We start from the raw sequence: 27,967 nt of genomic DNA, 5'->3' as shown, positions 1-27,967 counted from the left end.
TGCCTTACACCATGGATGTTGCTACTTTATTACTTGCTGCTAAGGAAGATTTAGGTGTAGGAAAGGAGATGCAGGGTGCTGATTCCCTTCAGTCCTAATTTTTCTTCCCACTCTCCACTTCATCCTCTGTGTCAGTATGAGCGCTATTAAACTACTGATTCTCCAGACGCTGAAATTGTGAAACAAACCTTCAAGTTGCAACCCCTCATGCAGAAGTTGCAATTGTCCTCCGGAGTTTGCCTTATTTCTTGGATGTTTTGAAGAAAAAGGCTGCTTATGCTTACCCACATAACTTCACTTAATACTCCATTGACACACAGGTTTGTTTCTTCATTGGGTGCAGCAAAGCAGATATTTTCCCTATGGACTGAGGAGATTTTGCTTGTTATTCTATTTTGTAGTCGCTCATTAGTTCACGCTCAATTATGTCAATGTTCTGTTGTGGCATTGGAGTCCCTGGGTGAGCAAGGATAGGTTGGATTCCATCTACACAGGGACTCCCAGCCAATGTCTTCCAGTTCTCAATGCAGATGTAGCACTGGCCAGAGAGCTGGATGGGCTAAGGCCTCAACCAATCACATGTGCAACTGGGGCTCCTATAAAAGGAGCTGCAGGAATAAACTGGAGGCTATTTGTCACATGGAACTTTGGGATATGTGTGTTGTCCCTGTCTCCAACCACTGACCCCACAAAATGTGGATTTTAAACCTAATATTCTATTACTTGAGTTATGCAGCTAAAATAACTTCAGTGTATTTATCACTCGCCAGAGCATCACTTTATCCTACAGGTAGGAGCTTACTATTGTTTTCTTGTCTACCACACATCCTCCTTACTGAGAAGGCAAATGATTTCACTTGACTAATAGTAAATGTATTGCTAGTCATATATTAATGACCTCACCAAGCAGGCTTGGAACAGGGCACACAAGTACAGGATACAGAATAAAAGCCTCTCAGAAGAAGTTAAACAAAAGACCACTCAGTGTTGTATGCTGAGACTTCAAAAGGTGCAATTTGCCTTCTTGCCTATGATATAATTTCTCTGCAATCTCAGGTGATCCAGAACGACAGAATAATATTTTATTTTTGTGTTCTGTAGAGTCAATAGAAGAGAGCATATTCCTTTTCTGTATCATAGATGAAGCGGTAGTGAACAACATAAAGATTGCTAGTGTTGCTGTAACTAATGATCCAAGATGTTACAGATGAGGTATAACTCTTTTAATAATGTCAAAATATTTTGCTAGCCTATCTGGATGTATTTGACAAAAATGAAAACCGTAATCCAAAATATTCTTACAGGCAGAGAAACACTTTCTATCTGAAATTGAAAAAAAAGGGAGTTTATACAGAAGTTGAAGAAATTTCTCTAATTTAAATTGGATAGCTATCAATTGCAATAATTCTGCAAAGAAAAAATGTATATACATATATATTTGCCACCAATGAAATAGACTGGTATGAACATAGTGTTGTGGAGAATAACAAGAGATATTTAGCTCTCAAGGGAAAGAGACATTTAGTTTGTTTATAACCTGCAGACATACAGAGGTTAAAAGGGAAGGGAGAGAGAATGTGATGCACAGTAAAAAGATAAACTCACTTGAGTTCATTGTTTTTTTCTCCTAGATGAGTTTTGAAGTTCTGTTCCAGGTTTATCTTTGAAAGGTGTTTTGTTGGTTACCCTTGAAGATCAGGAGAGAAAGATCAGAGAGGAAATAACTGTTTTGAATAAAATCCTTTTAGTGGCAGCTAGATATAGCCCTTACCAATTACCCATGCATGGTCATTTCCAGTCCAAGTGATTGCTGATTTCCACTCATGTATTTCTCAGAAAAGCACACAGCAAAGAGTGTGAAATGTGTAACATTATGTGGGGGGGGGAGGGGGGGGGGGGGGGAAAGTAGAATTCAGTGATTTAGTTCTCCAGAGAAGTGTTCTTCTTGGGAAAAGTTTCTCCTGACATTATTGATGTGGGCCTTACAAGTGTTCTTCAGCACATTGATTTTTTCCTGAAATAATTTTCAAGCATTTATTTTTTTCAAGAAGTATTCTATGTCGATGACACTTGGACAGGAAAAAGTAGGCATGTCCTTATTTGGCTTTTATCACAAATTTAGTGGCTCTCTTCAGGCTTTCTCTGCAATAGTCCAATATTATTACTGTCTCCTCAGATGCTATGGTCAACACCAAAAATGACAACATATAGAAGGCCAGCAAACTAACATATATATCTCTGTATAACCATCAGACGTGACAGATTTATCAAAAAAAGTTGTACAATACAAATACGTTCTTAAATGTCGAAAGATTTGTCCAGTGAATATTTCTGAAATCCACAGGTTTAACTGACTTTTCCAGCTCAGCTTGGGAGTCCAACAGAATCTATTGCATTGGCCTGACCTCTTGTACCTTGAAAGCTGAGACACAAACAGAGATTGTATAAAGCATAGAACTATACAGATACTACAGAAGGCATTCAGAACACACTGATCCAAGTGTGGAACCCAGGGTCGGACTATACGTAATTTAATTTATCTTATCAATGTCTACCTCTCTTTTTATATACAGCAGTGTTAGTATATGTATAAATGATGTTTTCTGAGCATGAAAAGCACTCTTGAGTGCCAGTGTAACTATAGTACAATTTTTCAGTGCACAGAAATATTCTTAAGTAAAAATTTCCTTGCCTCCAAAGTTTCTAATTGACCTGTGTCCATCATCAGTTTATCATGTCCATGCTTATGTACTACTTAAGAGCAGATATTCTTTCACAATACCAGTCAAGACACATCCTTTTCATTACTGAGATATGCAAAAAAAGGTATTTTTTTTTATATGATTTGCAGGTTTTTGCATTTAATCCCTCTGAAAAAGTAATTTTGAAAAATGTCAGATGCAGCCTGCTGTGTAGTGGTTTAAAGCAAGAACCATTTGGGAAGAAGGAGCTCTTCTTGCATACCTCATACAACAGATAGTTTCACATTGCACAGGCAACAGCAAATATTATATTTCCTGAATTGAAAACACTTCATGATGCTGCAATGTACTGCAGATTGTCTAATGTAAAGCACAAAAGGCTACAGACTGTTATAAACTATGCATGTATCTGTTATATTCTTAAGAGATTTCTTGTCATGGTTTGACATTTGTAACAGGTTATGAACAAGCTTATAAAAGAAGATCCATAATTCTGACTCACTGAAAGTGAAGAAATTTTGATCATTTCCATCCAGCCACAGTAAACTAGTGTAATGAATATTTACACTTCTTACAATTTCTTTTTTTTTCCATAATAACAGATCATCATGGTCCAACAAACACCAGTTACCCCATGAGGAGACTTTTGCTTTCCTAGATTAACTGAGAACAATGCAAAAAGCCATAGCAGAATTTTAGCATGCTACAATAAAGTGATTGAGCACAAGGTGAAACTTCAGGCACTTTAAGAAACATTTATAGGAAAAAAATCCAAATGCATTGCAAATGTATCTTCCTGTCTTTCAAGATTTTATTTTTCTTCCAAATATGAGTTTTATGAAATTTGTCAATAACTGAATGAATTTTGCAATACTTACACTTTTATTCAAATAAGCTTGGGAAATAAAATAATGTATTTCACAAATTTTCTTAAAATTTGATCCTCTTGTTAATTTCAGCTGTGATTTTTCATGAGAAATGGTTGCTTCCATTTCTTCCTGACTGCTAAGAAAGAATGTAATCCTTCTGCTATCATCTAATTAGCAGGAATGTGACTATCCATGCTGCAGGCACAGGCACTAACACAAGTTTGAGGAGCCACTGTGTAGACATCAATGAACACTTTATTAAATTACACAGTTTTCTAAGCAGGCACAGTCTCTCAATGCCCCAATTCTTTACGCTTTAGTGAACTGCCTCTGCTCTCTAAAGCTGTAAGGTTTCAGCCTGAGCTGAAGATATAAACTCCTGATGAGATTAGAGTGAGTTTTTAGATATTTGGCACGCTTCTGTGCTTATTCTATTTCCCTAATAAGGCTTAGAGTTTGCTGGCAGGTGAAAGCATTGGATAGCAAAGGCTAGGAGATTTAAAATTCCACCTGCCCTGAAGGAAAATGTCTTTCTCTTAACTGTTCAGCATTATTCATTATAATTCACCCTGCTCAGGAAAATTGCATTACAGGGAGAAGGAATAGTCACCAGGTCTAGATATTCAATGATCTCTCAGGTTTCATTCTTGGCAAAATTAATATGGAAATTTCCGATATTTTATTTCCTGAAAAGCCATGGTCTGTCAAAGATGAAATGTAAGGAAAAATAAAAAGAAAATAGGGATAGGGGAAGGAAGGAAGGAAGGAAGGAAGGAAGGAAGGAAAGGAAGGAAGGAAGGAAGGAAGGAAGGAAGGAAGGAAGGAAGGAAGGAAGGAAGGAAGGATCGATCAAATACTAAAAAGCTGTAACTGCTTTGGGATTTCAGTTAGGTTTTATAATACATGAAGCAGAGGACTACCCTCTGTAAAAGAAAAATCTCTACTCATAGTAAATATGGATGTTTTAGAAGACAGCATGGCTACAGGTTAAACACAAAGATTATTATTTAGGAAGATATACATGGGATGAATTGGAGGAAAAAAGAGCTAATTTCACTATCGGGGAGAGTATATGGAATAAATACAACTACAAAGTCTTATGGAGGGAAATTCAGAGGTCTAGCAAGACCTTCTCTAAACCATGTGTCTAGGACTGTATCATTTGATGTGGAAAAGCATGTTATGCTGGCTGGCAAGCAAGAGAATTTCAGTTGCTCTCAACCCACAAAAGCAAATCTAAAGCCACTTTAGAGATTAAATCAGATAAATGGAAAAGGATGTAGTTGATCTGGAATGAACAATCCATATTCATATAGGAGAATAGGGTGACCAGTGGTTGCAGTGGTCACTGGTAGCAGTGGCACCAGACATAGAAAGATATAATGAAAAGGAATAATGGCATGGCAAAAGAAAGAAAGGATAGAATTCAATGGGATGAAACTTGAAAATATCTTGAGAAATACTCTGGTCATACTAGCTGGAGGCAGCCCATTCCAGAAAGCAGTTTGCTCAGACTATCCTTCAAATCCTTCAGTCACATCTCATTCCAGCTGCCAGCTATCCCTGCAAATATATAGGAAGCTTTAGTTAATGCCTAACCTCAATCACCGTGGCTGTGAATGAAGTAAATTGCTTAGACTATCAGTGGTAGGCATTGAAAATAATTTCTTAATTTCAAGAAGTGGTTCTAAAAACTACAACCATAGCCCTTTCTTCCTTTCGTTTTCTTTCTGTAGACTGGGTAGCTAGGTGTTGTTGTTCTTTCCTTAAAAATAATTTTTTTTTTCCTTGATATTTTGTTACTAGCCTGATGTCTAATAATTTGTATGTTATAAATAATTACATGTGTGCTCCAAACTAAATGCTGAATTTACAATGGGGCTGAGTGGAGAGGAAGGACTGTTTCATACTTCTTAAAAATAATATTCCTGTCCACATATCTTCTTTCCCATTTTCTTCTTTTTGAAGACAAGTGATAAAAAATCCACTATATGGAGATTGTTCAAAACCATTATACTTCTTCTGCATAATATTCTCCAGAACTGTGCCTAGGTACTTGTTGGGAAGACAGGGTTAAAAGCAGAAGAATGTCAAGGGGGGATGGTAGAATCTCTCAGGTGACCTTGCTTAGGGGAATGCCAAGGTCTGGAGAATAACAATGCAGGAAACCTCACATACTACACCTACTGCTGATGATGTCTGTCGGTGGTTTGAGATTTGGAGGCAGTCTCACAGACATGCTTGAGCTCCCTGATTTGGGAGAGATCAAAGCAAAGATAATAAAAGCCACAGATGAGATCAGAGCATGGTGGTAAACTACATGTGCACAGGGCCCTGAGAAATGTGTGTAAACAGCAGGGCCGCTGTCCATCAGGGTGGACTGAGCCTGATGGTGCCTGCATTCCCTCCTGGCTGTCTCTGCCCAGTCTTGCTTCAGGATCCTCTGGTTAGCAAGTAACGAAATTATTTTGCTCTTTTAATTTCAGACATGGGTTTGTGGTTGTTCTGGCTGCCTGCCTGTGTCAACTCAACACAGTAGTTTGTCGTTATGCTGTGCAACCTCTTATGATCTTTCCACTTTTTTGCTACATCCTGCAAATTTCAGATAGTGGCTTTATTTTTTTTTAATACTTTGATTTTCTATCTTTAATTCAGCATGGAGGGCTTATATACTCTATAAATTTACTAAATTAACTGTATACTTCTTCATCCTTATCATGTAGCAGAGTACTGAGTAGCTGCCCCGTGAAACTTTAACTCAGTATATGCAATCAGATAGGAAACAGTCATCTAGAAGGGAGAGCAGAGTGCCGCATGTAATAAAATGCAGTGGGTACCTCACAATTTACAGCAGTTATAAAGATTCAAATAATGCTTGCGTGTTCACAAGTCACCCACCATTTAGTCACTGCTGCCTGTATAACTTCTCCCCCAAAACTTTATTGACAGTGGTAGATTTAACTATCTATGTAGAAAACTGCTATAATAGTGTGGCACTCTCAATGTCTTACTGTCAGAAAAGGTATATTCACTGTATGTGGAGAGCTAAGATTTATTATTAGCTATTGTTATCCAGATAACCTAATTAACACAAAAAATCCTCACTCATAAACAGTCAAAATTGTTATGCAAAATAACTTACTAATACCTTCTGCCTTTTCTCTGGTCTTCTGCTCACTCTTTGAATGTCCCACTCTGTCTTACGCCTAAGGGTTCCACTCTTCTGTAAGAAGACAAGGGAGAAGTTTTGATGAGGTACCCAGAGGTTTTTAGAGGGTGGAGGACTATATTCTTCACAGGAGGGGAACTGGGAGGAGTGGGTTTCAACACCTTTTCCCTCTTCAGTTTAACATCAGCTTGGAGTTATCTTTTCCATGTTTTGGATTTCTCTTCACTTAACTATACTTGTGGACATCCAATTACTGAACTACCAGTGGAACATAGATTGCATCCTTAACCTTCCACTTTGAATTTAGTATAGTGCATGTTTGCTTGTTTTGGTTTTTTTTTAACTGTTAGAATTTTTAGTACATAAATATACTTTATAAAAGACATAAGGCATGCTTATATATAATCTCCCGTAGCCCAAAAAATCGACTTCTCTAGCAAAAGTTGTAAAGGTCAGTTTTTTCTTTGTTTTCTCTGCTCATTTTTCAGTACCTTTCTCCCCAAAACACTCCTTTGAATGAAGTAGTTTTGAGGATTAGGAAATATTATTAGTATTAAAAATTATAATAACTTATCTCTGAAATGGTAGTTGTTGGGGTTTTTTTTGTGTAGCATTGGACTATGTATATTCAACTCAAATTCCTAAGCAGATTAATGGTTACAGGACTTCATAAAAAAGACTGAATTATAAGGTTCAAAGGTATAACTGACTACTTTGCAAATTCCTGTTATAATTCAATAACTTGAAGTGTGGTCACTGTGGTGTGCAAGAGTTCTGCTACAAGCTATGAAATAAGCAGCTTATTGACAATTTACCAATTATCTTCTTAGTTCAGGATCAAGCAATTAAATTATGAATTAGTTCAGTTGACTTCATTGGGATATAATACATAAAGTAATAAACATAAATCTATAATACAAGGAATGATGAGATTAGAATCCATTATGAATTGATCGTTTGACAGACCTAATTTGGCTGTTTCAAATACTCTTAAAATTCTTTATAAAAATGTTTAGTCTTCTTTTCCCTTAAGGCAAATCTAACACCAATGGGTTACACATACAGAAAGATTTGCTGTGTTTTGAGTTACAGGCTGTTGCAAAGCTTTCTTTTTAAACTGCTTGCTTCATGACACTGTGCTCTAAAGCATTAGAATTTCTGATTTTGATAGAGATGGCAAATAAATGAACACAACTAAATTACCTGAGCTGAAGGCTCTTTGTGAGGCTCAGTGAAAATACAGCTTTTTTTGCACTTAGCTGTCCTGTTACTTCTATTTTTACTAGCTTGTTAAATAGTCCCTATTACTTCAAATCTTAGCCAGAGGTTTGAATTTCATTTCTGACACCACGAGCCAGGAACCAGAGTTCTAATGAAATAGAGGCACCTTAGCAAGTTGCCTAATTCAAGGAAGAACCAAAATGTAGCAGTGGCACCAGACATTATGGAATTGTGGCTCATGGCTGATGGCCATAGGAACTTTGGCACTAGGCTGAAGGCTGGAGGAACTATGATACAAGGTCTGGAAACTGTGTTGGTAACTCTCTACCAGTGGCTGGAGAGGGCCCAAAAATTTGGTGAAGACAGAAAGTAAGAAAAGTTTCTCACTGTGGCTGTGTATAAGAATAGCACTGTTGGCATCAGCTCTGCAGAGCAAGAGCAAAACAAGAATATGCTCTGCTTGCTTCCAGTATAATAAAATTTAATATTATTCTCCTCATGAGATTCCAACACAATTTAATCTAATTTTTCAGAAAGCATCTTCAGTTCCAAAAATTTCTTTCTTTTGTACAAACATAGCAAAAAGTATTGAAAGACAAGATGAGAGCTGTGAGTGGCTCCCAGCTGAAAGAGAAATGGGGAAACAGGATATTGCATAAATATCTTTCCTTAAACAAGCTTTTTGAAATGTCACATAATTAAAATTCAGTTCAAGTTTTACCAAGGTCAAATACAGAACAAAATTCTTAAATGGTAGGTATCCCAAGTAAAATTTTTATTGTTCAAATTTGCTCCTCAGAAGAGAAATTTACTAAAATTTCTTTATTAAAAAAATAAACACAGTCTTTTGATCTGTATTGAATTTTCTATTTTAAATTTGGTTCTGCTGAATTCCAGAAGGAACTATATATGAATACCAAAAAACAGACAAAACTAAGACAGAACTTAATCTAGAAATAAAATCCCTAGTGTAAAAGTTCTGTCTCCTGAACCCGTAAGTGGAACTTGGACACATGCATCAGTTAAAAGCATTCAAGGCCCATCTTATACAGATGTTAAGTCTTATGAGTTTCAAATGGCATGAAGTATGTTTTAGCATTGGAGGGAGGGGTTGAATGAATGAGAAGCAATATATAGTGTTTTTTAAATTTTGTAGAAGTTGAAAATCACATGAATACATTTTGAGCAGCATTAAAACATTTTTTCTAAGTTCTGAGAGATATAGAAGTGATCAACCTATGGAAAGTACTGCCTAATGGTTTTTAAACCGTTACCTGAAAGCTAATGGTGATAGAAATTGTTCCAAGAAAACTCATTAGAAGTAATACAAATCCACAAACCTGTATAAACAAGAGCACAGTTGGGCACAATGTTCTTCTGTAGTAATTTTACTGTAATTTAGAAGGATATAACACAAAAATATGGGAATTACACAGGAGGATATTACACAGAAATTGGACATATCTGATAGATTTTAAAAAGCTGTAATTTTTTTTCCTTTGTTTCTTTTCTGTTGTGACAAAAATTCTAGAAGCGATCATCTGGAAAAAGAGGTAGAGAGAGATTTGATGAGAAGGATTGGTGAAACAGTTTAATATAAAACTATTTAAAGCTATTTTAAACTCTTTAAATTCTTTTTAAAATAAATACTTTAAGCCAGCAAAGCTATTTAAACTCTTCTGAGTTCTCAAACCCTCCCCTAAGTTAAGTTTTTTTTCAAAAGTTTGACAGTTTTCCATCTTGTTTTCCAGGGAATTAAAAAGAAACAAAAAAACAACCACACAAACAACAAACAATGAACAAAACCACCAAAAACCCTAAACACCAAAAAAGCAAACAGATGTAAAATGTTTCTTCCTCCATTCACTCTTCCAGCACAGAATCCAGATATGCAATCTAATACAGAACTCAGATTTCTGCTTACTTTCTGTAGCTATGGATTAAAAGGTTTCCTTCATCTAATTGTCTTCAAATTTTACCTTTATACAATGCTTTTTATTAGTTTAGTCTGTTTTTTTCTTTTTCGCTAGCTCATTTTTAAAGGTAAATGTTATTGCTTTAGCGTAGACTACTATCAAGCTCATCACATTTAAAGCAGGAAACTGAACTCCAACAGGGCTCTCAAAGGAGAGAAAAGTCCTTGCTGGTATGTACATCCATTAAGCAGCTGTGCTTGCCAAGTACATTAGCTACTTTTGTGAGTTTAACAAATTTCATCTGAGCTTTCATTCTGCTGACCTAATTTAACAAGAAGGAAATTCAATAACAACCCCTAATATTGAAGCATTATTTCCCAAGAGGCATTTAACAACACTTCTACATCAAATAATAATGTGTGGATAATGGAATATATATACTGAGGGCAACAAGAAAGTGAAAAAAGGGAAAAAAAGAAAGGAAACACTCCCCTCCCACACACACACACACACAAAAAGAGAGAGTGAGAGAAGAAAATTCTATATACCCTTTTCAAAAGCCCACTAGTTTTCAAAATTTTAGGGAAATTGAGAGAGAGAATTTCAACTTTGAATTTTTTTAAGTCTTTGAAAAAAAATATTTCTAATTATCGTGGAATAAATCATTGCCCTCTTCTCTCACTTAGTATACCTTTGTCTTAAATGAACACAAGTATGAGTTGTGATAAATTATTTCCAAGGCGGAGGACCTCCAGTTTGTACATGCTGATATAATTCAGTATATGTAGCATATTCATCATTAGTAACTTATATTAGAAACGATTGTTCTGTGTATTAATCAAAGTTCACAAATGAGGTAAATGTCAAAATTTTAGGAGAAAGGGAAAAGAGGTAAATGAAATTATACATAACTTGATGTTTGTTTCAGCCTATGGAAATGTGTATCTGTGAGTTACTGAGAACAAGGCTGGGGCCTAAATCCTTAATAGCAGTGGCTTTGAGAAGTTGTTTGGACTTCCAAATGCTGGGAGAGGGGGGAGAATGTTCTCCTGAGTGAATATAACTTGAATACAACAACTGGTTCCTGAAAAGTATCTGTTCAGTATCTAACAGTCCTTCCCACAGACACGCAGATTTTAAACAATGTCACTGTATTCACAGTGTACCCACTTTAAAAATCCTGACATTTTACTATAAACTCTTTTAATCAACAGAGGCTTACTGGAAATAGCTTGAGTAACACATCAATGTCAAACTGAAATACAGGAAGAATTTCTGAAATGTTTACATAGCTCTTCTTTGAAAAATAAAAATATTTAAGATGATAGTGAAATATAATGTAAATTATATTTACAGTATAAAGTTATTGAAAGAAGAGCACATCGCTTACCTCTTAAAATCAGCAAAGAGGAGAAAAAAGAACCCAAGCTTGTTACTATTTGAGTTTTTATCCACTTTTGGAAGAATATTCAACCATCATTTTTTTTTTATGGGTATGCTAGGAAGAATAGCAAAACCACCCTGATTAACATTTGCAGAAACTACACCCTATTATGATGACAAGTCAAAGGTTATTATTGTTTACTGTAGGAAACAATTACCAAATGGTCTCACTGACAAAAACTGCTATTCTTTAAATGCTGATATAGAAGTAAAGTGAAAAGAACTTGACTGAGTTTCTCTTTCTGAAGTAACATCTCATGATTCTGTTAGATGAAGGAAGAAATAAAATAAAGCAAAGTGAAAAAACAAAAGTGGAGACAAAAAAAGGGTCTGTTGGGAGAGGCTTGCCTTCTCCCTGCAATATCATTTCCTACAATGAGATTAAATTCAGTATTTCAGGATACTTGGAAAACAGGCAGTCATATTTTTAAAAATGTTTCCTACATTTTAACGCTAAGCTTGTATCACTCTATATTGCAAGACCATCTCAAGAACTTTTTCTGTTAAAAAGTTTCCTTTGTACCATGTTGTAGTTCTTCTGATGCATATGATATTTCCTTTTACCATTTAAAATGCCCTGGAGAACTGGTGTTTTACCATTTGTAATTTCCAAAATTACTTTGTGTTAGAGTTTCATGTCTCTTGATACTAAGATTAATAAAACACTGAAAATCTTATAAATTAAATTGGGTGGAAAACATTTGAAGCAAAGGCAGCAGTATTTAATATGTAAGTTTCAGCAATATTTATCCACCAGTCTAAATAAAGAACACTCTTAGAAGTTTTGAATTTTTTTTAAATGGCACTCTTACTTTTTTAAGGAAATATTCTTACAGCATCTACCTGATAGATTCAGCGTTCCCCCTACATGGATAACCTTTATATTTCTGACCAGATTGCTTTCTATGTCATCATGTTTTGTACGTGAAGGGTACAGCAGCAGTGGTGTTGGACGCTAGGGAGTGAATGCATTTCAACTTACATTGTCTCTTCTCTGTTTACTTTCAGGATTTGGTTACTGTGTACAGTTCAGAGATGAGCTGCTGGAAACTGCTTGGCTGCATCAGAAACTAGATACATAAAAAAACAAGCCAGGAAAAGCAGGACTTCACGCTCCACTGCCGACCGGCTTGAAGAGCATCAGCAGTGGAGAACTATGACAATACAGCAAGTCCTATTACTTCTGCTGCTCTGGATGTGGCTGCCACATCCCTGCCATACAGAAATGCTCTTCAGAAGGACTCCTGACCTCAGACCCAGAAGCTTTGGTGGACGTGCTCTAGGGAATGATGGGAAAACAATTCACCGCCAGAAGCGAGGCTGGATGTGGAATCAGTTTTTTCTTTTAGAGGAATACACAGGATCTGACTATCAGTATGTAGGCAAGGTAGGTTTTTCATAAGGTTTTCTGTATAATTTTCAAGCACTTTTATCTTTCCACAGTCTTACTTTCTATGTTTTATTCTAATGTGTAAGAAGCATATTTCCAAGAAACAGATATACTGTTTCTCCTATTAGAATGACTAACCAAATGTTGCTAGTTAGAGCTACTGAGAAATACTTGAAATAAACAAATGAAAATATTTTTGACAGATTTGTTTCTTTAAGGACATCATACCTACCAGCAGCCCACTCAGTATGTCTTCATTATCAAAGCATAATATTATATAAATCATTATAAAATAATTTTCCAACTCTGTCTCCGAATATTTCATGTTTCATATGAGATATTGCATTCTTTTTCTATTGCATTTCTTTTTCTGCTCATGTTTGAGGAATACAGCCTACTTTGAAGAAAAAAATATTCTTCCTCTTTACCTCTCCCTGAAAATCAATTAACTGGATGGAGTAAAGTTTATTTGCACACCATGTGGTAGAAATCACGTGGTTAGGAAGTGAACTGCAATAGAAGACAGCAGACTGGTACATGTGACTGTGTAGATTACTAGAGGTATACATAAATGACACTGGAAGTGTCCTTTAAATAATTTTCTGTTGATGTTTAGGTTTTCCCAAGTAATTTATTGAAAAATATGTAATGCATAGTGCCACAATAACATTCAGTCAGGTGCAAGATGTTAATTCAAAGTGGTAATTTTCTTGAAAATGAAATTTAGTGTCAGCAGTAGTGGGTAGAATTTAACACCAATGATTGGTTCTAAACAATTTTAAGAAATTCAGTTTTCTATAAAGCAGATTTTGAGTATTTACATGGTTTTGAACTTGAAAAATACCACAGTGATATACTGACTTTTTGAAAATCATTGAATCACAGAGCAGCTAAGATTTTAAGGCACGTTTGGAAATCAATTAGTTGAAACCCCATGCTCAAAGCAGAGTAAGCTTGATTTTCCTCATGACTATGTCCTGTCAGATTCTAAATATCTGCAAAGTTAGAGACTGCACAATCTCACCAGGCAAACTATTCAAGTGTTTGACCATCCACTCAGTAAAAGTTCCTATATTTAAAGGGAATTTCTTTTATACCACATTGTGCCTATTGTCTCTAGTCATGTCACTGAGCACCACTGAAAAGAAACTGGGCCTGTATCCCTCATCTCTTCCCCACAAGTATTTATATGCATTAATAAAGTCTGTGCTGAGCCTTCTCTTCTCCAGGCTGAACAATCTCAGCTCTCCTCCTATTAAAAATGCCCTAATTCCCTACTCAACTTTCTGGCTGTTTTCTGGACTCCACTCCAGTAGTTCTGTACCTCTCTCACATGGGGAGTCCAGACCTTGACACAGAAGTACAGATTTATCTCACCGAGGCAGAAGAGAGAGCAACAATCATCTCTCTTCGTCTCCAGGGGATCTCTTCCAAATGGAGCCCAGGGTGCTGATGACCTTTGCTGCAAGGGCACATTTCTGGCTCCTGGTCATCTTGCTGTTCAAAAGGACCCCAAGGTCACTCTGCAAAACTCCTGTCCAGCCAGTTGGGCCCCAGCATGTCCTGCTGCATGGGAGCATTATATTATAAAATATTTCTTAGAAGAATTAAGGACACTGGAGGATTTGTGAAAAGAAATGCTTATTAAAACGTATGAAATTTAAACACTAAGTAAAAATTTAAGAGTGCAGACTTATCAATGTAAGCCATTTTTTATTTGTTGCCTTGAGTCTGTAATATTAGCACTAGCATTTAAATACTGCAGCCACTTCCAAAGCATGTTGAGTCTTGTAAATAGTCCCTATGTTTATTTCATCCAGTTCTCAAGTGTAAAGTCATGACTCCCAGGTGTTCTTAAGCAAGTGGGCCAGTTGCTCAGTCTGTGTCAGGTGTATAGTTTCTGAAAATTGACCTTACCCACAAATTAAGAAGGGTCACTGTATCAAAACTCTTTACTATTGCACTGAAAGTATATTGCTTACAACTGTCCTAGGAAATAAACAGCTTTCCAGGGCACCCAGAACTTCATATGTAAGGACCTCCAGAAGCATACTGATTACTTTTTTCCTATTGTATTATTTTTTAATATTTATGTTTTCAAATCATGAAGAGGGAGTGCTGTTACTTAAAATTTTTCTTCCAATCATAAATAATTGAAGGAAAACACTTTAGAAAAGAAAGGGTTAACATTTTTAGACTTAACTCACCTCCATTAGAAAAGCTGCTGATAAACATTGAACTACTTTGGCTGAGAGAAAATAAGTGTTTGCAAAACTGAAGTGGTAAGCAAAGATAAGTAAAATGATGGATTAAGAGTACAGCACTGAGAAGAAACTTGATGAGCTGTTAAGACAGTCCTTTCATCTAGTTTGTTCTGCTTAGAATAAAAGAGTTGTTAATTTTCAAAAGCAAATTTAAAATTTAACAGTATATAAAATTGCCCAGTAGTAATTTTGTGACAAATTTTGGAAAAGGGTTGAAAACACATATAAAATTAAGAGTATCATAGCATAGTACTTGTTCAGAGAGAATTTTATACAAAGAAAGCTAATAGAAAGAGATATAATTTTATGTGGAATAAAAATGTGATTGTTACATTAATAATGCTTCATTCTGATAGTACAAAATCTCAAATGATTAGGTAAATAAAGAATTACTGATGAAAATTTTTCTGTATAAATTTTATAGTATCTATCTCCTTTCTCTTGTTTTTGCACTTACCTTTCCAATGGCCATCTCAGTTCTATACTCAAAATATTTCTGGATGTTTCCTTTTACCTGATTTTATCCAGAGCCAAAATTATTTTGATAGGTGACATGAACTGCCAATTTCCTGTTAATTTCTCTGCAGCGTGTTTAGAGATGGTGTTTGGAAATTTTGGGAGATAATAAGAGAACTTGATTCATGGCCAGGGACTATGAGAGAATTTTTGTGCAATGCCAGTGGACGAATCTTAACTTCCAAAGCTGATTGATCTGGGTTTATGGTTTACATCTTTTGCTTCCTGATCTCACGACTGATATATTTTTTCTTTTTTCATAACCTGCATCTAAATATCTGTCAGGGAAACTTCATAACTGGTGAATATGAAACAAGTGTCCACAATTCACAATGCAATTTTTGCATTCATTTATTCACTGTTTGGGTCATCTTGAAAATGTTCAACTACAATAATGCGATGGAAATGGTGTTCATTGAATTAATGGGATACAAAATCCCATAACGACTGAAACATACCTTCATTAATCTGTGTGAAATGGTGGCAGAGTACATATTGGCTGGTTATGGACATTCCCAGGTTTCTTTAGATCAATATTTTTTATTATCACAAGAAAGAGGATGGTCATCCTTTCCTTCATGTAATACAGAGCATCCTTAGAACAGAAATCAAAATTATGTAAGTGATTTTTGTATATGCAAAACCTCAAATAATGATTACAGCTGTATTTCTACTAAAGGTTGAAGTCATAAAGAAGAGCCATGTGGAAAAACAAACCTTTCCCTCTCTCTCTCTCTCTATATATATGTTATACAATTCGTCTTTGAGGTATCTTTACAAAAGAAATAAGAAAATCTGAAGAAATTTGGAAGAAATTTCTTACTAGAAGAAAGCAAAAAATGGTCCTCCCAGTTTCAGCTAAACAATGCAGGAATGTTCTAAAAGAAGTGTAAACCTCATGTCAGAAAACCACTTCATTAATATGGAAAGTTGATTCATAATTTTTATTTCTTTTCTTAGCATACAGTTTCAAGGCGCATTTATTGTTTTTCAAATTAAGTGCAGAAATTATAATGCAATTTCAAATCTGTTTGAAAAAACTTCAATTTACTTTGAGTATATCCAGGAAAAAAAACATGCTTTTAAAACAAAACTTTATTTTCTAGTAGTTGTCACCTAAAGGAAGCACTACTATATACCAACAATATCTTAGTGCAGGGTCATTAAAAAATAAATTTACAAATAAGTTCTGTATCCATATTAAATTTCACTTCCCCTTTTATTATCTCAACAGATCTTGTCGTTTATTTTTGCAGATATTCTCCCAACTAAGTTTTCTGAGATAGATATTGACTTTTTCCAGTAATTTCCATTACAGTAGTTTTATTGCATAAATGATCCACTGACACAAATATTTCAGCACTTTGAGAGACTGAAGTTCTTAGTAACACTGCAGTGCCTTTTTAGTATCTCAAGGGATAATTTATCATATATTTGCACATAAATGTATACAACATTTGTGTGTGTCATGTTAGAACTGTTAGCAGCAAGGATTATCCTGGCAGTATTCACTTTCACATGCTTGTAATGTAGTCATTATCTTTGATGGTGTAAGGAGCAGAACATGTCAAACTCACTTAGTTCCTTTCACTTCGAGAATCCCAACCCAGACATGATTCTGAGGGAAAGACTTAGCAAGCAGTGTGTGCATGATGCATTTCCAGGAGCAGCAGTTACAGTTTCAGTAACTGTCTATTGATGCTGTGGATGATGTGCCACATAACAGTCAGAAGACATAAGGCAGTGAAGCCTCAGGTATTGCTTGTATTTTTCTTTCTGATGAAGCAGCTACCAAAAGTACTGGTTTGAAGAGGGTAGCACAAAATATCATGTTTTGATTTCAAAGGTTTCATCATCAGGTGTGACACATACAATAAATGGTCCCAATGAAGTGATGTTATTGTAGTGGTAAGGTGACAACTTACAAAACCCTTTTAAAAATCTCTGCATTTTGATTTCTGAAGAGGATTTCTACCATACTTCTTTCTTTTTTGAAGACTTTTGCTGCCAAGAGAGAGTAGCGTTTTGAATTGCAAGTGCTAATGGGCAGGCTTAATATTTGGTGTGAAGATCTGACTGAGAGATGCAAAATGCCTTTTCTTTCAGGTGACGGTAATCAGCTCTGTGGCGCTGAAGTTCTGTAGAGCTTGAATTTTCATCTAGAGCAGATTCTCATGACAGAGATCAATAAAAAAGAATGGAAAGGGATGGAAGATATTCTACAAACTGAATAAATGAATAGTGATCTGTCAAGGTGAAAGAGGGCAGCTAGTCCTTTAACAGTTTCCATGTGAGGTGGTTTTGGTAGAATTCCACTGGAAGCAAAGCCCAAGTTATTCACAGCTGTGTATCTTCAAAAACTTTATCTTATTGAAGATACTGCAGTGTGATGGAATTGATATTTGAGACACAAGAACATTTAGAAATTTATTTCTTTCTCAGCAAGACTTAAAATACAGAATGTGAAGAGGGTTATTTAAGGCACCAATTCATCTCAAGTGTATGAAAAATTGCTTTTGGGGGTACATGTGTGGCCTCCTAGAAATTTAAGAACAGGTCAACAGTGTCAGAGTGTGATATTGTTTTCCCATAATATCAGAGACATCAAAAGCTTCCTGTAGGATTGTCCTGAAGGCTGATTGATTCTCAGTGAGTCTGGGAAAGGTTCATTCTGAAAGTCTGTTGATTCTCAGCTTAGTGGAAGTTTATAATTAAAACTGCTTAGATTCATCACTTACTCTAAATCGTTAGTGTGCAGAGGGTTGGTATTTTCTGTTTGCAAAAGGATTATTCCATTGGAAACCTCAGTGTATGCTGCAGGCTCTGATTTCTTGCTTCAGGAAACAGCAGCAGAAGGTGCTGGTGGCAAAGAGCTATCCAGGCTGAATACTAAGATTTTATTCTCATAAATAATGAATTGTTTGTTAGCTACTGTTCTGGATGTACCCCTACAAGACACTGGGTTTTGCTGGATGACACAGAATGGAATAGGCAACTGTTGAAGAATGCAAAGGCTTTGTAATGTCCACAAGTCTTTTAGTGATGACCAAAAGAGCCACAGTTTTTGTGTGCCTGAATTTGAAGCCAAATATATTTGTTCAAAGACTGTGGCTTCACAGCCTTGGACACATGTCTGTGTGTGTAAATTTCTTTAAAGTGGCGTCTACTTAGTAGAAAAGAGAGGTTAAAGTCATTTGAGTAGGGTGTACTGAGGGCATACTTCCTTACCCAGCTGCTTAAGGGAACGATTCCCATTGTCCAAATTATCTGATTATATTTTTGCTCAGATGTGCCCCACACTTTAAATTAAATACCTAAGCGAGCACTCCCAGTTGCCTTTTAAGTCTTTCCTTTCTTTTGAGCCAGTGAGTTTTTTTAAGTTGATGGGTCATGATGTCCCCCCTGGCCAGAAAGACCTTTTACCCAATCAGAGCTGATTCAGCACAGTTACTGCTTTGGCTTTCCTTGTAGTCCATAAATTCTGTATTCTTTGGGTCCAATATCAGTGATGTGTTCTCCTCCTTCAGTTTTTTTTAACCTCCCCCTGCATCTGGGGAAACACCCAGAAAATAGTATGACCTTTATCTTATCCCAAGTTCCTGCTATGGGGCCTTCTCTTATAGTTCAAGTTCTGGGTATCCATGGAAGGATGTTTGGGTGGGCCTAGGTATTCATTAGTGGTCACAGATGCCATCTGGCCCATAACTTGCGGTTGGTCTTTGTTTGACCAGTGACATATGTACAAGCAGTTTCTTCCTTAGACAGTTTGCCGTAGGACGAATTTTTGCCTGGATGCATTAACCAGGATGAGCTAACCAGACCTCACCTCTGTCAGGCCTGGGATTCATGCCATCCTGCTGCTCCATTCTGTTCTTATCTCATGGCAAAGTCCTTCTGTGGGATGAGCAGGGCTCAAGACAGGCAACTGTGCTCTTCAACTCCTTGCAATTCCAAAAGAGAAGCAAAGCAAAATACATAGAAAAAGAACAGTAAGACATTAAATTGCTTAGGTAGGCATGTCTATATCTCAGGTAGACACATGTAAATGTGCTTTTACTCAATAGCTTGAAATTAAACACTTAGCATAGTAGAGAACCTCTTTCACTTCCATGGGTAGTTTGAGGCATACTTTGCATAGTTTTAAAGGTCATGATAAATAAAGGAGTTACAGTCAAAGAAGTGGGATATCATCTGTAAAATTATATGTTCAACTTTCAAGCTAATATCAATTTTGTAATCTGTTCTTATATTTCTTTGGCCTCTATAGGACCTCAAGTATTTTACGTACCAAGTTTAACAATTTTAATGGTCTTGGAATCTGAATAGATCTTTACAGAAAACAAGGTGGTTTTATTTTTTTCCCCTCTTAAGGAAAACGAACTAAAACTGAATGTAAGAGGTGCAAAGTAGAGGGAGATACTAATGAAAATTTCAATTTCTACTGTACAAAGTTATGAATCAATTGAAAATAAAATGAACCTAATTGTTCTTCCTGACCAAAATGACCCTTTGCAGGCAATTAAAAGCTTTCTGTTTCAAGCACAGCTTTTGCATGCTAAAACTGGTATGTTGAACTTTTGAGGTAAAGCACTAAAAAGTATTTCTTGTTTGCTGTCATGTGTCAGGAGTGGGGCAGCCCCAGCACAGCCCCAGCTCTGCACAGGGAGCTCAGGGCAGAGCCCCCAGAGCCCCCAGTGCTGCCCCTGCCACTGAGCAGGCACCTGCCCCATATATGGTAACACGCTTAGCTCATGTACATTAAAACAGCTTTTTCTTATTTCCTTGTCCATGTGTCAGTAGTTCTCAGTATTGCAGAATTACATGCTATGTTCATACTTAATCTGCTATGAGTGCTTCACAAATACCACTTTCCAAACAGTGTGTGTGTTTCACTTCATGTATTTCCAAGTCCATCCATCTAATTGCTTTCAAGTGCTCTACCCTTATGTAAATACTTTGCAAGTTCACTCATAAACTAACGCAAATATGAGTAGGGACAAGTAGCTGAATATTTTTTCCTCCTCTTCTGTTGAGTTAATGGAAGCTACTTGTCTAATGTTATTGAGTGCTTTGAGGTGGCATGATAAATGCAAAACACTGGGAATGTATGAATCATGGAACCACAGAATCTCCTGAGCAGGAAAGGACCCACAAGGATTGAGTTCCATTCCTGGCCCTGCACAGAACCCCAAGAACCACAACCTGTGCCTGAGAGCATTGTCCAGTGTTACTTGAATTCTGGCAGGCTAGCTTTACCTAAATAATTTAATGAAAACTATCTATTTTGATACAAGAGTGAATAATATTATTTGACTTTTAATTTTTCTTTTGCACATTGGAACTTGAGTCCAAGCCACTTATCGATCTGATGAGAACTGGTAAATGAGCCTGAGGAGTCAATACAGTTCTGCTAGTCATGGAGGTAGGTTTCCTGAAACTGCTTTTCTCAGTATCTGAGAAAACTATTTTTAAATGGTAGATTTTAAATTTATTCTGGTAATCCCAGTAGCAGTAATCTGCCATTTTGAAAATAATTTATAAAATAAATAATTCTCATCTGTGTAAGCACAAAGTGAAATAACATCTAGTAGTGGTCAGGAATATTTAGAAGGAAGATAGTCTAAATTACGGGCATACTTCCAGCAGGTGTAAAATCACCAATAGGATACATTTTGCTGCCTTTATGGAAAGCACCTAAAGCTCTCTTGGGTGGTTTTCATTTAGAGTTTGTATTTGATCATGCATTGTGCTTAAAGCAACATCATGCTTCAAAATAGTATAAGAAACTGAGAAATAGTTTAATCTGAACTCTCCAGTTCCTTTCAGTTCAATTTATCTTTTGGTTTTAGAATTTTATGTGCTTGTCACAAAAAAAGATAGTCCAAAAGGGAAAGAACTGATAAAACTGAAATAATTTATATTCAAAGCCACAACTCAGGAAAAGTAGAGTCTGCTTCATCACAGTACATTCATTCACTCAAGGAATTAAAAACCATAATATAAAAGAGAGCATTACAAATTTTTGACCTATACCTTATTTGAAATTATAAATGTGTAAATAGCCAATAGTTACAGCAGCAATTCAAAGGCTGATTCTCCTTAGGGGCTGGTTTTTTTTTTTTTTTTTGTTAAATCAGATGCAGATGACCTTTTAAATATCCTGTATACACAGATAGCAAGGAAGATCTGGGAGTAATACTGTGGAAAAATTGGTGACTTGCAACAAAATACCCATGAGGGAGAGAGTTCTAAGAAGTTAAAAGTTGATGTTTACCCTTTTAAAATGTCTTCCTGATAGAAGGTTTTCCTTATATTTATGAGTAGTTTTGCCTTTGAAGATAATTAAAATAAGCTGAAGCAAAAAGAATGCAATGGTAAGTTCTTCCAAAGTTTCTGATACCTTTTGTTTTGAGGCAGTAAGTATCTGAAGTCCCAGAAGACAGAGTAGGATTTTCTTGCAGGAGTAAACAAACATCATTGTCTAATGCATCAGTGTTACTTTCTCAAAGAGTTATTTCTGATTCCTGAGTTTTTTCAATAGCTATTTACTTCAGAACATTAAAGGAGGACAGGACCACTGAGGGAAAAAATTACTCTTTAATTTTACAATATTTTGATCTGTAGTATTTTAAATATATAACCCTAGATGAGTTCCTAATCTCTTCAAGCCTGAGAACAGAAGCTGTCTTGTTTTTGTTTCAAAGATTGAATTCACAGACCACCCAAATTCTTGACAGGCAGGTACAAAGGTACCTTACACATCTGAACACATGTCAGAGCTTAGAAAATTATTAGTGAATAGTTAGGAGTCTTGGTATCCTAAAAAGGCATGCATAAACAGATTTATGCATAGAGCTAGGTGGAAAATATGTGCTGAACAAAGAAAGAGAATGTTCTGGGATATAAATGGTGTTTTAGTTTTTAAAACTAAGAAGTTACAAAGATTGCCACTCAGAGGACTGGGAATGTAAAATTTGAGTGGGAAAAGACTGCATACTTGAAAGAACATGTAACAGCTGAAGAAAAGCTTGGTGCTCAACAACAATTCTGATCATCTCTCCTGTTCCCCTTATCAACCATGTAGAAAATCCTTGCTTCTTCATATTGGCTGTGCCTTTCATCTGTTCCCTAGATCTCTGGTCCAAAGTCCAGTTATGCTACCTGGATTTAAAATTATTGTCTTACACACAATGCATACCTATAGCAAATTAACTTTTCTGGTGATATTTTTATTTAGGCAGTAGTGTAGATGCTCTCCCTGCCTCTGAAATTGTATTTCTTCAGTCCTGCCTTTCCTTTCAACTTGCCTAAATATGTGGATCAAAGCAGTTGTGGGGGAAGACATAAGAAAATTAAGTTTACTCTTGGTGTAAAGTTAGGAGTAATCATACTGTCCTCCACTGCCAGTGTTTTGGTAATCTGAGGTTTTTTTCAGGTTCCTCTTGGGTTGTTGGTTTGGTTTTTTTTGTGGTTTTTTTTTGGTTTTTGCTTTGTTTGTTTTTTTTTTTTTTTTTTTCTGGTTGAGAATGTTTGTACTTTCTTAATAATTCTCAAGCAAATGACATTTATTAGCACAACAGGAAACGGAGATTAGAATGATGATTTTTAGGATATTTCTGGGTGAAACCCACAGAAAAACCTACTTTCTGGAAATTTTGGAAGACTGCATGATGCATTAGAGATGATAATATGGGATTCTTTGTCTCTTCCACACTCAAGAACAGCTGAGAAAAGATGCAACTAGTCTTTCTGACCATTTGGTTTAGAAGCTGGTTTATGTTACAAAAGTGCTTTTCTTGGTTTTATTCCTAAAATGTTTTAATAGTTTTCTTAGTAATTATATGTAATTTAGAAGTATATATTTTACAATATCGGAATTAATAGAATAAATTGCACTTGATATGCAGAAACATGAAGTAGTAATACAGATTTCTTCTTTCTATATTAAGAACTCCATCTTCTAATGACAGCATTTGCATATCCATTTTGATGTATGACATTTGCTGTGAAGTATGCATAAATTGAAATTTCTGAGTCTCCATGCTGATGATTGTAAATTCCATTAGAAATGGTATCTTTTGGAGTTAGAAATATTTAAGAAATATTATCTTAGAGTGAGTATAATAATTAACAACTATTAGTACCTAGGCAATCTTGGACAGAAATTATCTATCTTAATACCAAATTATTAAAATTACATTGATATTTTACGTTTTGGCAGTGAGAAGATTGATTAATGCAACTCTGTGAGAGGTGAAGTAAATGGGGGGTGGGGAGAAAAAGAGGTTTCCATTTTTTTAAATTTGTTTTAACGAGTAGGAATTTAACGAAATGTCATGAAAATCCATTTTGAGAAAGGAAACTGGAAAGATGGAATAAGGCAGTGTTCCAAGCCATGTTACTAAAATTTAAGAAAAGTTTTAATGATGTGAAAATACTTGTAAAAACTAAAATTAATGAGGCAAGTAGAATATATGAGCTTCAGGAGAGGCCACTTGGTTACAGCCATACAGAAAATAAATACATCTATGAGGAGACAGAAAAAAACATAACTTCTGTTAATTTATATAAGTTTTTAAAATTTAAATCTTTTACAGAACACTCTTGTACTTTTAAAATACCTGTCCCTTATGAGAACTACTGTGCAGAAATACAGCCACATTTTTACACATTTTTGCTACTGAAGATGCCATAGAGGACTCAGAAATACCTCTAGCAATCAGCAGGATGTCTTAGGTCATTCAAAAAGGATAATGAGACTGCTATATAAATAATACAGTTAGAATATGAGGAAACTGCTTAATTACCTATTTAGTTAGGTCAGGTTATGTGACAGGCCATTCTCTATGTGTCAGGAGTGGCATGTTGTCTACGAAAAGCCAAGTGAAATAAATGGAATAGCTGGAGGACTGCTGATGGCTGTGACACTGGAAAGAGCTGCACAGGATTAATCAAGGCTTGTCATTTAGGAATAATGGAAGAGATTTCAGTAATATTGATGTATTTCCTAGGAAAGGATAATGACATGCTATAGAAAACAAAGTCATTAAAGGAATAAGGAATACTATTTCAAGTGCCATGTAAAAGTCTTTGTATCATAAAAGAGAATTAAGTTTTCTAGGGATAGTTTAGAATTCTTTTTACTATCGAAAGAAGAAAGTAGGAGCAAATAATACACAAGGCAAGAGCTAAAGCTTCATGGAAATGAACTAATTCTGGGGAAAAAAAGAGAATGTAAAGGATTTCTTTTATTCTGTAGACAAAACATAAAACCCCACACAAAGAAAATGAAATACCAGCAGCATAACTCATATAGTGTGCTTTATTTGTAATTAGGAAAAGGGAGATTAGGTAAAGGGTGCTTTTGATGTCTTACAAATGTCAGCAAATGTCATTGAAGCTTTATGGAAATACTGGCTAGGCCTATCAGCTGATTACCGGAGTTCACAGAAGTTAAAAAAAAAAATTCATCAGTGATGTAGTCCACAGAACACATTTTTTGAAACCAGCAATTAACATTGCAAGGGAGAATAATTACTATGGAATACAGTTCTTAATTTGTATCACTCAAGATCACGATGGGCTTTTTGTCCCCAGTAAAAGTATTTGAGGAATAGAGTTCACTGGGGCTGATGATGCTGTCCTTTTGTATACACCATAACATGCAATTCTCCGTATGATTTGTGCCAAGATTTACACCCAAATCTGGTTATTTTGGTACTTTGCACTCTGATAGTGGAATAAAATATGCTACTTTGGTAGAAAATTTGTAATTAATTGTAATTATAGCTATGTACACAGCTAGTACAGCTAATATTAATAGAAACATGATTAAATTCAATTAAATTTAATTATGTGATTGTAATTCCCTACATAATTGGGGTGCCTACAAGGTGTCTACAAGGAACCATTGTGGATAAATGCCCAAACTGTCTCCAGGAACTTAGCATGCTAGGATTGCACTCTTGAATGCCTGTATGATAAAGCATGAGGCGTGTGTAATAAACACAATGAGTTAGAGGCCTGCATACAGCTGCAGTACTCTGGTTTTGTTGGGAATATGGATATTTAGTGGAATGACTTGCTTGACTGAAGCATTGAAATGGACAGATACAGACTCTTTCGGAAGGATGGGAAGGGAAGACAAAGAGAGGGAGTTGCCCTGTGTGTGACAGAGCAGCTAGAGCTCATGAACCTCTGCCTGGGGATGGGAGAGGAGCCAATGGGGAGTTTATGGATTAGGACTAAAGGCAGGACAGGCAAAGGTGACATTATAATGGGTGCTTGCTGTTGGCCACTCGACCAAGAAGAACAAGTAGATGAGGCTCTCTAGAAAGAGATAGAAGTGGCCTCACCTTCACAGCAGGCCAAGAGAGGAGATCCTTCCTCTCTGCTCAACTCTGGGAAGGCCATGCCCGGAGTGCCGTGTCCAGTTCTAGGCATCCCAGAACAAGAGATGGACACACTGGAGAGAGTACAGCAAAGGATGCTTAAGGCACTGGAGCATCTCACATATGAGGAAAGGCTGAGAGAGAGCAGCTCTTTGTACCAGAGGGGAGAAGGCCCAGGGAGATCTTATCAATGTACACAAACACCTGAGGGGAGGAGACAAAGAGAACAGAGCCAGGCTCTTTCCTGAGATGCGCTGTGACAGGACCAGAGGCAATGGGCACAAACCAAAAAGCAAGAGGTTCCTCTGAACATCAGGAAACACTTTTGTCCTATGAAGGTGATAGCACTGGAAAAATCATTTTGGAATGTAATTTTATGTAATGATTTAAATCACAACTTCTTTATTTAGTAGCTGGTATGTACACAGAATTTTTCTTGAGAATAGTGTTCCCTAGAATAACAGATTTCATAATTTACTAAAAGAAGAGACAAACTTGATGGAAAAATACAAATATGAGTTGCATTTAAGAGTTTATACATATTCCATCTCTTTTCTATCACTGATCATCATTTAATGCCTTACCCACCTGTTTAGGGTTATAAGATTTCTCTCCTGGGTATATAGACACACTGATTTCACTATGGTATATATGAGGTCAGGATTGATACAGGACATCTTCATCTCTCATTGTTTTAGTTGCTGTGATTAAAAATAGTATCAATTCAGACTCATCAGAAGTCTCCTGAAATGTATAAAAACATATGTCTGCTCTCTCCTTCTCTTTATTCCCTTCCTTGGGATTGAATTTAACAATAATACTCAATTATTGTGGACATCACTGTTTTGGAGATTATTAAAATAGCTTTTATTCCTTAATTTTTATATACAGTCTCCTCTTAAGTTGACATTTTCCACTTCTGGGTTAACAGACATTGTTATTCATTTCTGTGTGATAAATACAGAGTATAAATGAAAAGAAAAAACGTATACCATAATGGTAGAAAACCTTCAAAGCTCTTACCAATTGACATGTTACAATGATTTCAGATGGAAACAAAGACAATATTTCCAAAGACAATATTGTGTAACGTGTTTTTAAATGGCCTCCAGCAGTAGACAAAATAAACAAGCATCAACATTTTAAATTTTATTTTATTTTTAAAAATACAATACTTTATATGTATAGTGCAAATTATATATTAGGATATAAAAAACTAACTGTTTCAATGGTTATTTTGTTAATAACTAGGCTACTTTAGAAAAATATAAATGAACATATATATAGTAAAATAATTCTTGTTTATAAATAACCCCAAACCTACAATTGGTTCTTACAACCACTCTTTTGTGATTAATGCAGAGAGCATAGGAATAAGTGGTGACTTTTCCTTTAAAAAGCCCTCAACAGACACAGACAAACCCCTGTGTTTTAAAATACATGAAGCTACTGTGAGTTCAGTCAAAGAAGAATGTGTGCTGTCTTAGCATATTTGCCTTCCTAGGCTGTTCCTTGGTGGAATAGAGAGATTGTTCTGGAAGCTACTTATTCCTTTATACAATATTTAGTACCTTTTTTTTTTTTTTAAGCAAAAAACAGGCAAAAAACATAGCACATAAAACCCATGGATGTTAAAAAAAAACCCTCCAGCCAAGTCTGAAGAAAATCTTACCAGATATTTTTTTATTCTGTGACTACAGGACAGTGCACAGAGACTACTCATAGAAGTAGGAATGTAGGCTGGTGCCATATCAATTTCAGCAGGAGGAGAGCCAAACATTTTTTCTTTGTTCAGTCCAGTGTTTTAATGAATGGGGACCTGGACAACTGTGATGGGACAGGACTTTTTTCTCTTTAACACAAGAATTCCCTTCTGCTTACTCATACCCATGTATTGGAGGTGCCAGGATATAAGGGCACTTCAGGTCTACTGGCACTTCTTTCTGTCTTTACCTAATGTACAGATTTTATTTATTACATGAAAATTGGAAGACAATATGCATATTGGCTTATGCAAGAACTTCTTGGTGTATGAAATTCAATTAGTCTCTCATCTTAGCTCAATGATTGTGTGTCTTCTGGAGTG

General features: G+C 35.8%; 1 protein-coding gene across 3 annotated transcripts in view; it reads left to right on the top strand.

Moving 5' to 3' along the window:
- CDH10 (cadherin 10) overlaps positions 1 to 27,967 on the top strand; it is a 93,810-nt gene that overhangs the window by 26,093 nt on the left and 39,750 nt on the right. For all 3 annotated transcript variants that reach the window (XM_054284562.1, XM_054284561.1, XM_054284563.1), the window contains exon 2: positions 12,329 to 12,707. In XM_054284562.1, the coding sequence (XP_054140537.1) occupies positions 12,477 to 12,707 (231 nt within the window). In that variant the 5' untranslated portion in view covers positions 12,329 to 12,476. The remainder of the gene's footprint in view (positions 1 to 12,328; positions 12,708 to 27,967) is intronic.

The sequence above is a fragment of the Melozone crissalis genome, unplaced genomic scaffold, assembly GCF_028551555.1.
Source record: "Melozone crissalis strain CALT ecotype California unplaced genomic scaffold, PUWL_Pcris_2 ptg000042l_1, whole genome shotgun sequence".
Taxonomy (NCBI): domain Eukaryota; kingdom Metazoa; phylum Chordata; class Aves; order Passeriformes; family Passerellidae; genus Melozone; species Melozone crissalis.
The sequence above is the reverse complement of the archived record's forward strand: the minus strand, read 5'-3'. Positions and strand labels throughout refer to the sequence as shown.